Genomic DNA, 12,607 nt, shown 5'->3' with positions numbered 1-12,607 from the left:
ATGCGTTTTGTTTTGTTTTTTTTTTAACTGCTACTGTGGCCTGTGGGTGCCCTCTGTCCTTTTTATATATATATATATATTTTATATTAGTTATAACTTATAAATTTGTTTTTGTGTGTCCTGCTATAGTTTTATTTATTTATTAAAGTTAAATATTGTAGGTGATTTTACTAAAATTAATACTGAAAGTGCTTGAAGATTTTGTGTATTATTGTACTGCTTTGGGTGTTAGTTTACTTATTTGTAGTTCTTACACAATTTAAATTCTAGACATAAACGTATATTATGTCTAAAAATATTAAAAAATATGCCTAAATATAAAATTTAATTAATTATTTAACCACCGTGTCCCCGCCGTGTCGTGTCTTTATTTTTCAAAAATTGCTGTATCCCCGTGTCCTTGTCCGTGTCCCTGTCGTGTCTGTATCCGTGTCCGTGCAACATAGATGGTCAATGCAACTGGTGGGTTGGTCCTAATTCTATCCAGATATGTTATACAAAAAGCCTGACAGCTGGTGTGAGGTTACATCAGATTAGGCTGACATGTATCTGCAGAATTTGTAAATGTGAAATTTCATGTGTGTAATTGATGGTTTGAATTCCTTTATGGTTGCTTGCTGTTTAAAAGACATTTTTAGTTTGATTCTATTATTAATTCATCAATTGCTGACAATGTCTATCACCATTTGTCGTTCCACTATGGTTGACCGCGACACAGATGACGAACTTAGTGACGTAGAACACGAAATAATGACAATATACATCGCCATAGTTGCTGACCACATCCAAACACACTATTTGAAGACTCCAATGTGCACTAGTGCTCTGTCCGGGAAGTCATACATGCAGGAGACACTTGACGGACATCCACGGATATGTTACAATACGTTTCGCATGGCCAAGCACGTGTTCTTGCATTTGTGCAATGAGTTGAAAAGGCTGCACTTGTTAGAAGAGGACACTGGAATTGTCTCTGTTCAAGAGTCCATTGGCATACTTTTATACATTTTAGGCCATAATGCTGACATAAGGCTCACTGGAAACCGGTTCCAGCATTCACTAGAAACCATTCAACGGAGATTACGTCGGGCGTTGCGGGCTTTTCACTCGTTGGGGTGCTTGATAATAAGGCCTGATCAGGAAGCATCTGAACTCCCAAATCATCTTCGTGAAAATACAAAGTATTACCCATTGTTTGAGGTATAAATATATACAGCTCTATTATCGATGTCTTGGATGATATGGCAGGTTATAAGAAAAGGCACCTAAAACAATTCAGGACAGGTTTCCCTCTTTTCTAGTTTAATAGACATTGGATTCCACCACTTCCATTAACTTTTCTTCCCATCATCAATTTGAGAGAAAGTTCCTGCTAAAAAAGAAATGAAAACTCAGTAAGGACAAGAGCTATAATATAATTTATCTGAAATGAAAAATGACCATTGTTTCTCAATCACTCATTTATATTATAAATAAATATAGTAAAGCTTTGGACTACATTAAAAATTATTTGATATCACCTGTCTTAACTCTTTAAGTTTCAAGTCAAAGATTGTGAACTTCAACAGTTACTCTAGAATCAGTAAGCTCACAATCATTTTCCATTTACTTCTTCTTGGACAGCCTAAAACTTAACAATCCTAATAAAGACCTCGCAAAAGACAAGAAAATTTCAATAGGGGAATGAAGAATATAAGTATTGAGTACACTTATATGACAATGTAACTTGTGAAGCATGATTCCCTTAACTTCAATGCAGAGTATGTGAAGCCACTAAAAGTGCTTACTGCTTATAGTCAACATAGGATTCGACTATATACATCATTTTGTTAAGTACTGAAATCTACATGAATAGAAGTACTACTAACCAAAAAGAAAAAGAATAGATGCACTAATGTATTGGGCCAGAATATAATGGATCCAAAAGCTGCTACTCTGAATAGGCCCTTATACTCATGCCTTCAATTTTTTTTTTGGGTCCAATACTTCTAGCAGTTGCAAGGAAATATAAACAAAAACTTTGTGGCCACTCCTTGAAAATCAAATTTATGGAGTACGAAAATTTTCCTAATGGCAAGTCCACAACTCTTTTGGTTCACAGGGCCTCATGTTTCTAGCTTTCATGTCTACCATTTAAGTAAATGACAGTTGTTTTTCTTTTCTTTGTTTTTTTTATAATTTTTTTTAGCATAAGTCAATGAAAGTTGGAGAATGGTTTTGAACAACATTGTCACATGTAAAATTCTTTATTTTCTAGGCCTCTCCAGTATGTGTTCATCAATAGATAGATGTTGCCATGACTGGTCTCCTTGGCCATTTTTCTTCCAGCAAAACATTGTCACATGTAAATATTTAAATTGCCTGTCATCACTCTGTGTGTGTGCTTGCCACATGACCCTTGTTTGTTCTTAACACCAAAGATGTTAGTAGAGCAAGATCATTTCAGACAAATAAAAAAGGGAGAAGAAAAAAATATCCAACAGACAGTACACAGGCTATGTTTTATTTTCCCATCTCCCAAACAAAGGAACAATATAATAGGAGGAAAAGAAGAATAAAGAATAAGTGTGGTTACATCCATTACTGATGCCACACATACAAGGTGAGGAACAATAACCTAGAATACCCTATAAGTTATCATTCTTAACTATGAAACAATGCCTAAGCAACAAACCTACATGAGAATAATCAATGTAAAGCCTAACCACTAAGGCATTGCCATAAACTTCGTGCCCAAAAAAAGTCAATTAATTAGACTTCATACATATATAGGCCTTTCTTTGAATATGATACATGACCAAGGACAGATTGAGATCATAATTACATTTAATTAGTATATAAATAAATTAGCTCCAACGTCCTAACTGAGTTGGTATAGATTTAAGTTGGTTGAGCTGTGGATAGATTTTTCATTTTTTCACATGTTTTTCAGAATGACTATTATCGGTTTGGGACTATAATGAATTGTTATGTTCATATGAGACTATGTACTAATATTTGAGTAATTTTCTTCAATTACAAATACAGTAACAAATGTAGAAGGTTTTATTGAGTAGTGAAGACTGAAACTCCAATAGTGTTAGTAGATGCTCATATTCCTGTCACGTAGGGAATCACATGTTGTATTTGAGTCAACTGTTACTAGCTGCTACTTTGCCAAACGTAGGTTCAATGAAACTTCAAAATGTGATCTTCTTTTGTTAGTAGAGGGTTCATTTCATAGTGTGGCAGTGAATGGAAATTGTTCATTTCAATTATTAATTTATACTCTTCTTACCTTATGACCAGTCAATTGACATTTATGTTCTGTCAACAGAAATGCGTAGGAGCTAGTGATGGTATACACATCAGTGCTCATGCACCGGGCTGCAAAAGTACTGCCCATAGGGATAGATGCTGTGACATTTCCCAGAATGTGATATGTGCGTGCAATTTTGACATGAGGTTCACGTATGTGCATGCTAGCTGGGAGGGTAGTGCTCATGATTCACGAGTGATGCAGGAGGCCATCGTCGATCCGGGATTTCAATTCCCTTGGCCACCTAGAGGTGAGCACCATATCTACCCTGTTTAGTGCAATTATTCATGTTGTTATAGTGTCAGTTGCGCTATTTGTGTTAAGTCTCTTTTCTGTGTTGTTGTAGGCTCATACTATCTTGTCAATTCGGGTTATGCCATTGGTTCTACATTCCTCCCACTGCATAAGTCAGTTAGATATCATGCACAAGAGTTTAGAGGTTCTGCCAGACAACCTACAACTCCCCAGGAGCTCTTTAACTACAGGCATTCCTCGCTTCGCATGGTCATTGAGCGGTGTTTTGGAGTGTTGAAGGCGAGGTTCCCGCCTTTAGTCCTCAGGCACAGCAAGCCATGTTGCTTTTGGGTACTGTAGTGAGATTAGTTTAATTTTGTGAATTAGAAAATTATGTATGTGTGATTTGAGGAATAGGCTAAGCTATTGATTGACTTCCAGGTTCTTTTGTTACGTTCTTATTCTTTGCAAGATTGAAGTAATTCTCCTAGTTATATATATATATATATATATATATATATATATATTTTTTTTTTTCTGGGTTTTCCATAACTATGACATTGGTTGTATCCTTTGACCTCAGTTATTTGTACTCTGAACAATGGATCTCTCTCAGTAGAACATGTTGAGCAGGGATTTCTGCAATAACTAGTCAAAAGACGTGATTTTTATTTATTTATTTTTTGGTTGAAGAAGCATATTTGATACCTGTACTTACATGAACTTTATTGCAGTTTCTACATGAGTGAGACCTCTGTCATTATGTATGTAAAACTTTCTTTTCTTAATTATTGGGAAGGAAAATTATGCTAGCTGTATATTTCTCTAGCTGTGTAGTTCCAGACTATGTTTTGACATCTGATTAATTTTGTCAATCTGATTGCAATTGTGACTACATTTGACATGCCAGACCGTAGTAGACATGATCAAGGGTAAGACACCAGAGGAGATCCGCAAGACCTTAACATCAAGAATGACTTCACCCGAGGAATAGGAAGAGGTTCGTAGGGAGAATCAGTGGGCATTTGAATGATGTACTGGTTGATTATGTGGAGTTGAACTCAAACTTACTCTGTGTTTTTATGGTGTATTATGTGGGTTTATATTATATTAGTAATAGTTATTCTCTGACTCTCTCTTTCTCTGTTTTAAGTACTCGGGTGAAATTGTGAGCACTTTAAAGTGTAAATAATAGTGTATTTAAGGATAGTGTGTGTGAATGTAATAGTGCCAGTGTATTTAAGGATAGTGTGTGTGAATGTAATAGTGCCAGTGCCGTGTGTGCACTGGTGCAATAATAGTGCTAGTGCTTCTAAAGTGTCGCAATTAAAGATAAAAGTGTATTTGTTCACGTATTTTACTCAACACACTAATCTTTCAAACTAAAAGATGGTGAAAATTTGTTGTCTCTAGCACTAATGCATGGTTACTCTAGAGGTAAATCTAACAAGGCAGAAGCATGATATGCAGGTTGTGATTACAGCCTACCATATTTTGAAGGGTTGTTCACTCTGTCTCCCAGTGCGTTGTAGTAAAAAAAAATTTTAAAAAAAAGTTCAGATTTTGATGGGGGCATTGGTAGCAGTTGGTCTTGCTATCAATTCCACTATCATTTCAATGCTTTATATCGATTTGTTGTGATTTTCTAGTTTTGGGTAGGGATGTATGTGTCCGTGGTCTACATGAATCTCTTACATGAGGTCCTCCCAGACCTTACATGAATCAGGGCTACAAGAATGTTGATTTGGGCCACCCTTATCTTCCTTCGATTTATAAGCCAATATTTTAAAAGAGGTAAAAAAAAAAAAGGACATCAATCAAACCATTTAATTCATGCACTGCATGAAATATATAAGCCAATATTTTAAAAGAGGTGAATCAATGAACTACATTCGGAACCCAAAATTATTAAAGACTTTTCTTTCTACATTCAGAACCCACTATTGATTTGAGAAACCTCCAATAATCACCAAAGCCACATAGGGATTCTCTGCATTGTAGCTGCATTCTTCAGCCTTCAATTAGTGTCCATTAACGAGGGGCAAAAAGAAAAAGTCAAATCCAAAATTTAACCAAAATAGAACAGCATTTGAGTTCATTAATCTTCAGTTTGATCACCATTGAAATGCACTCCCATTAAGTTAAGTTTTGCATCAGTGGTGCTAATTGCAGAAAATGGTATGTGGAATTAGTAAAAGAAGAAAGAAGAGAGAAGAAGATAAAATTGGGGTATTGAAAATTCTGGTTTAGTTATAATCACACTTTTAAGGATTGGGATTCTGTGTCATGAATAGATCAAATACGTATAACATGACTCTCGAAAGTTACACATTTGGCAATCTAATACTAACAGTAACTGAAAATATACATTAATCCAAGAACCAAAAAATCACTGCTTTTTATTGCAAGTATGATTCAAAAATGTCATAACTTACGTGTATACAATGGAGGCTCTCCAAACATGATAACATGTCAAATGGAGCTGCAATGAATAAGAAAACTGAAAACAAAAAAAACAAAAAATAAAAATTAAGAAAGAGAGCAAGAAAGAAAAGAACACATCCAAATAGTGGCCTAATTAATTTCCAGCCTTCAGACATGACAGCAAGCCACTCATTCAAGTCCTCCACAGTAGGAAGTTTTACAGCCTCCCCTAGGTTTCCACTTCCTAGAGTGCCATCAACGTGCTTTCTAATTTGTGCCCCCTGCATTAGAATAGGACCAGTGCAAATACGCATAATTTAGCAGGTCTATAGCATTGCTGAGAAATTTTATATACTGAACACCAAATAAAAACCAATAGTACTAGATGAACCATAGAACCAAAAATACCTGGGAAGGTGTCTGTGATGGAAGGAATATATTTGGGGGCTGATACGGAGCAGGAGTTCCATATGCTCCATAAGGTGACCTTGAGGGAGGTTGATAATTTCCACCATATGCACTGCTGGGACCACTAGGTTGCAATTGTGATGGTGCAGTTTCCTAAATGCTTTAAGGTTCTAATTTCATCTGCAGATATGTCAACATGCTCGAGCTGGTTTCTGTATATAAGGGTGTGTTTGTTTTGGGTGAAAATCACTTCCAAAAATGCGGGTGTTTGGTTGGTCCGGAAAATTCTATTTTCCGGAAATCAATTTCAGTTGACCGAAAAAAATATGCTTTGACCACGGAAATGAATTTCCGTTCCTATTTTCATTTCAAATGAATTCCGAACCGAGAGAGAGAGAGAGAGAGAGAGAGAGAGAGAGAGAGAGAGAGAGAGAGAGAGCGAGAGGAAGAAGAGTCCAGTCCGACGATCGCCAACAAACCCCAAGCTCCAGTCCGCGCCGATCGCACGCACCAGTCGATCTTGCGAGCTCCAGTCCGACGATCGCACCGCGCCGATCACACCTTCGATCTCGCCTTCGACCCACTGATCTTCGACCCACCGATCTCTCTCTCTGTGTGATTTTGATTTCTGTGTGATTTTGATTTTTGTTGTTGTTGTGGTGGTGTAGTGGTGGTGTGGTGGTGGTGTTTTGGTGGTTGTGGCTTTTGATTGCCGGAGTTTGCTGCCATGGCTTGAATTGTCGTGTGAAAAATTTGTAGGAAAATAGCATTTTCAACCATACAACCAAACACTAGAAAATATTTTTCACAACATTTTCTGAAATGCAACTAAACACTTAAAAATATTTTCCTTTCCGGAAAATAGCATTTCCGGAAAATAAGTATTTTCTGGAAAATCACTTACATGAAACAAACACAGCCTAATAAGAAAAGACAAATATGCAGCTTATATTCAGAGCTTATCATGCAGGAGGCCAAAAAAAAAAAAAAAAACAAGGGAGGAAAACTTACTCCCTGATGCAACTTAGGATTAGATATGCCTTTTGGAACTCAAGCTCTCCCCAGGCCGCTAACTTGGGACTAACAGCATTTTCCATACTCGAAAAGAGTGAGCCTCTTAGGTACCCTTAAAATGGCATAGGAAAGTGAGAAATAGCATTAGTTTTGGGCACAAAAAACGTAGCAACATTAAAATCATATAGCATTTTATGGTTTGCAGTGTCAAGGAGAATTCCAGCAATGGACACTAATATGACAGTGTGTGTGTGTGTGTGTGTTATACATGTTAAACTAGTTCCCAAACACAGTAACCGAATTTTCACTTTCTTTCAAGGTTCCAATGCTAAACACAGTAACCAAAGTTGGAACCTTGAAAGCATAGGTGCAATTTGCTTTAAATTTTCCTTCTTTTTAACCTTACTTGAAGTTTAAGTGGATTGTTGCTCATCCTTTAATTCCTGGAGGAAAAATGGAAAATAAAAAAAAAAGAAGAAAAAAAAATTGTGAAACTAAAGAGGGGCCATTATTAACTTTTAAGGTAATAAGTTTGGTGGTTAGGCTATTCTTTGCAATCAATTACATTTGTCATATTCTTTAACAGAATGCAAATTTTGGGGAGCTAAATTTGAAAAAGGTTCTCTAGGGGCTTTAAATATCGTTGACCACTTGACGTATATATCCTAATTCTTAAACGGACAAAACTTAAGTACAGTACCTTAAATGTTGTTCATTAAGTTCCTTTCTTAAGATTTAGATATGTGGCTACTTAATTAAAAAATACACTCTCATTCCATGAAAAAAAACTCCACATAGCAAAATCTTAAAAGGAGAACCTAAGAAATAACACCTAAGTCTTACCCTTCCTAAACTTTTAGTTTTATATAGCACTATAATACTGTATTGTGTTATAGTTTCATTCTTCATTTAATTATCTAGATTTTTGACAATGCCACTTAATTACCAACTCTAATAAAGTTTCAAGAAATGGTAGTGACTAGTCCACTTCTAGTATTGCTAACTTCAAGTTATACACATAGTTAAAAAAAAATTCAGTTGCGATGTTAATATCTTGAATACGACATTTTTCAACCGAGGAGTAAAAACTTCATTTTGTGCAATAAAGCGAACCAGTTTTCCATACTGAGGTGATGTTTCATATCAATATCTAATTGGAGTTTGCTAATATTTCCTATCTGAAAGGTCAATAATACTGTCAACAACCATGATTAATTAGTTGATGCTGATCAGTCATATTTTAAAGACTATAGATTCAATAATGTTCATATAAATTGCACAGCACAAGTAACGCCAACAGCAATTAATTTCAGAATTCTCGAAGAGTGTCAAATCATTAGCTCTCATCTATTGTATATATAGATGAGATAATTTTTCACATGACTTTCTTAGTTTTTCTCCAATTAAGAGCACTTATTAGGCAACTAATAAAACACATAAAAGAAACAAAGTTACAGAAGAGAGGGAAAAAAAATCAATCCATTATAGAGATCAAAAGGAAAATGCCAATGATGATATGGCCCTCCTTCGTTTAGGAAAAAAACAGCATCTAAGAAAAAGTGTTTCTTCTACTTCCAAACACCCAAAACCCAGCAGCTGTTGATGATTTCCATGGTGGGTATTGCAGATAAAAATGGAGCAAACCAACAATCTTGTTACAAACACCCATTAAGAACCAAGGGGAAAGTGCATTTCGAACCTGAATTTGGAGGAAGACCTTGGGTTTTCAGTGGTGAAGTGGAACATTCTTCACTTGCTTCAAATCCTAACTGCATAGAAATATTTGTTTCTATTCAACTAGAAAGCACGGACGCGGCTGGGAGGGTGCCACACCCGAGTCCGACGCGGTTGCCTGCGCGTCGGTGCCACGTCTGAGTTTTTTTTTTTTCTCAGATTTGCGCCGAACCGGGCTGATTCGGCCAGAATCAGGCCGTATTGGCCATATCGGGTCGTATCGGCCGGCGACCGATACGGCCGAAACAGGCCGGAAACAGCTGAAATAGGCTAAAATCGGCCTTGAATCTGGCTGGAAAATCCAAAATTCTCACCTTAGAGGCATAGTAATGTGTTTCTTGCCTTCTTCTTTCTTTGTTTTGTGAATCAAAGCATAGTAATGTGTTTTTTAAAAATATTTTAATAGTAAAAATATATAGAAAATATAAATAAAAATATTTTTAATAATTTTTTAATCGCCGAGTCCCGCCGCACCCGCACCCTACTTTTTCAAAAATTGCCGAGTCCTGCACCTGCACCCAAGTCCCGAAACGCACCCGTGCTACATAACTATTCAAATCCTCACCCATCTCTAAATTAGCTAGAATGAGCAATACGCATTGTGCTATGACAAAACAATTACAATAAGACTGTCCTAATTAGCAAATTGATTATGCCAATTACAATATTCATATTCCTAAAAACAATGATAATACCATAGTTAAAACTAATGTGTGACATATTTGAATTCAATTTTGATGTTTTCCCCCGCTGATTATGAAAACAGGTACAAAAGTTATTCACTTGTCTAAGACACACGCAACCTATTTTACCAAAGCTGACAAACTTCCATCAATTACAACTTGCCACCCCAACATATTATCGAAAGAATGTAATTTTTTACTGTAAACTTAACATTGCTCACTAGAAGTAAATTTATGTAAACTAACTTCATTTCAACACTAATCACCTCAAGGATTCATATTTCTACTGATAAAAACTTATCAACTCAACAATATTATTAAGGGTTTTACTAATGTGTGAAATGTGTTCCGGCTCAAAATGGTAATAATGTGGTTTAAGTCACCATAGTGACATAAAACGTTAACTGTGTACAAGTCATAGTCCACAGTCTTAAGAGCTAACAATACCCAATAATAGGAACACTGTGAAGCACATGATTCACAAACAGACAAACAAAACAAACATGAATAAACTCAAAGCAGTAATCAAAACGTGACATACCTATCAAAAAAAAAACGTGACATACCGATCTGCATTATACGAAGATGACCTCTTCAAATTTGGAACCTCCACATCTTTCTTGTATCTGAAAGCTTATTCAAAGATCCTATAACCATATACAAAACCCATTAAAAATAAAATATAAACCATAAATTAGATATTGAAAAAAAAAAAAAAAAACTACTCACTCTAGCTGGTCAGACACCAAGAAGGAAGGGGTTAGAGGAAAAACCCTGTGGTGTGGTGTGGTGTGTGCTATACAAACCCATCAAAGCATGATCCCAGCAAACCTATACCCACCACCATGGCAACCCTCTACCACCACCATGAACCTAACCACCCATACCCATCACCACCTATACCCATGGCCAAAACCCATCACCAAAACTACTAGACCATCCACCCCACGCCGATCTCACAAGCAAACCAGCAGACACACGGCGAAAACCCATCCCCAAAACTACTAGACCATCAGCCCCACGCCAATCTTGCAAGCAAATCACCAGATCCACGGCCAAAATGACATATACCAATCTGCAAATGGGTATTGTTCATGTTGGTTTGGTATTGCAAAGAGAGAAGTGAAAAGTGAGGTAGAGATATTTTCAGAGAGGCAAGAGAACAGGGGAGGGTGTTGTGTGGCGTGAGGTGTAGACCGTTGTGGTTTATCAGTCTTCCTCTGATGTGAAATAAAGTGCTCTGTCCGGTGGCAGCTTTTTTTCTTTTTAAAAAAAACACATTTACCAAACGCACAATTTCATATTTCTAAACACCAAAATACCTATTTAGAAGGAATCAGCAAACACATTTTTTTTCTTTATTTATGAGTACTGTAATATATATTTTTAACAACACTTTTTAAACCACATTTTTATAAATTTTACACAACATTACTCAAACACAAACATGACTGAATTACTTTGGAGCTTCCTTTCAACTTTCACTATATAGGTGCAGTTTTGATAGCAAGTCCACGTTCACGTTTTCAACTTTGCGCGTTTTCAGATTTTTTTTTTTTCAGAGCCAGTTTTGTTGACTTTTCAACTGTGAACAGTGCATTTGTGCACTATTTACGGACCCACAAACTCCACTTTTTATCAACTTTTTCATTAAAAATGGGTCCCACAGTACTATTCATGCATTTAAAAATTATTTTGCTACAATGTTTTCAGTTTTCAATTTTCAGTTTCAGCAAAATAAGTTCTATCCAAACAGACCCATAATACACACATGCCCACACCAGAAACAATAAAACTCCAACCTGCCCCTTCGAAACTTAAACTAGAGTTGGTTGCCACCTAAAATAAATTCAGCGTTATCTTTTCTTTTGGTGGGTAAGGGATGAAAGGGCATATATTGAGTTCAAAAGTAAGTACTCTTTTTTTTTTTTGAAACCAAAGCAAACTGCTGAAATTCATTGCCAATAAGAAAAGAAAGTACAACAAGCCAAGAGAGAAAGCTTCAGGCAAAAGCAGATTACAAACTATCTTCCTGAACAATTTGAAACAGCCAAGGAGGACAAACTCCTCTCCACACATGAGATAATTCCTTCTGCCTTCCAAACTGAGCCAACTCGTGAGCTGCTTTGTTGTATTCTCTTTTCACATGCTTGATTTTCCAGCTATTAAAAGAAGCAAGCAGACTAAGAATTCCTTGATAAATATGGCCAAGACAGACACCACTTCCAGCTGCTAAAACACTAGTAACCACTAATAGAGCATCAGATTCCAAAATTATTTGGGAAAGCTTTTGCTCCTTGGCAAGAAGGAGACCACATTCCATAGCCAAAGCTTCAACTTCCTTCACCAAGTATTTGCCCTGAAGATATTTACAGCAAGCAGCAACAATATTGCCAGCTGAATCCCCTATTACAGCTCCCACACTAGAGTTCTTTTCACCATCCGAAGTAGCACCATCAACATTGATCTTGAATATACTTGGAGGAGGAGCTAGCCACTTACCTTTTGACTGAGACAAGCTTTGAGCACAAGCTTTTGAAGCATTTTTGAATTCAAAAATATATTTCTTTGCAAAGCTCCAAATATGATCAGGCATTTGACTTGAGAACTTATACACAATTCTATTTCTATTGCACCAAATTGCCCATGCAGCCCCACAGAAAATCTCCAAGTCACTGGATGAACCAGATTCCAAAATCTGCATCGCAATATCTACAATATTTCTATTTACATTCAATAACAAAACCGGACAGTCCAGCCAACAACTCCATACCCTCTTAGCCATTTCACATTTCACAAAGATATGACAACT

The 12,607-nt window shown here is 36.4% G+C and overlaps 1 protein-coding gene and 1 long non-coding RNA gene across 4 annotated transcripts; one reads left to right on the top strand and one right to left on the bottom strand.

Moving 5' to 3' along the window:
* The first annotated feature begins 672 nt into the window (after positions 1-672).
* LOC115951323 lies at positions 673-4,526 on the top strand. The gene is made up of 4 exons (XM_031068523.1): positions 673-1,200; positions 3,317-3,548; positions 3,645-3,883; positions 4,443-4,526. Exons 1-4 carry the CDS (start codon positions 673-675, stop codon positions 4,524-4,526), a joined length of 1,083 nt encoding a protein of 360 aa, XP_030924383.1.
* Positions 4,527-5,901: 1,375 nt separating this feature from the next.
* LOC115984561 lies at positions 5,902-11,095 on the bottom strand. 3 transcript variants are annotated; one of them, XR_004090548.1, is made up of 4 exons: positions 10,525-11,095; positions 10,362-10,442; positions 7,376-9,147; positions 5,902-6,237 (listed from the first exon to the last, which is right to left on the bottom strand). It is a non-coding gene; the product is annotated as an uncharacterized LOC115984561 (long non-coding RNA). The 3 variants fall into 3 exon arrangements; XR_004090546.1 differs by lacking the exon at positions 5,902-6,237 and having other exon boundaries at positions 7,213-7,490; positions 10,337-10,442; positions 10,525-11,090; XR_004090549.1 differs by lacking the exon at positions 5,902-6,237 and having other exon boundaries at positions 7,213-7,490; positions 10,525-11,090.
* Positions 11,096-12,607: the final 1,512 nt, after the last annotated feature.

Source organism: Quercus lobata, chromosome 1 (genome assembly GCF_001633185.2).
Source record: "Quercus lobata isolate SW786 chromosome 1, ValleyOak3.0 Primary Assembly, whole genome shotgun sequence".
Lineage (NCBI taxonomy): Eukaryota > Viridiplantae > Streptophyta > Magnoliopsida > Fagales > Fagaceae > Quercus > Quercus lobata.
This window is presented reverse-complemented; position numbering and strand designations above follow the sequence as displayed.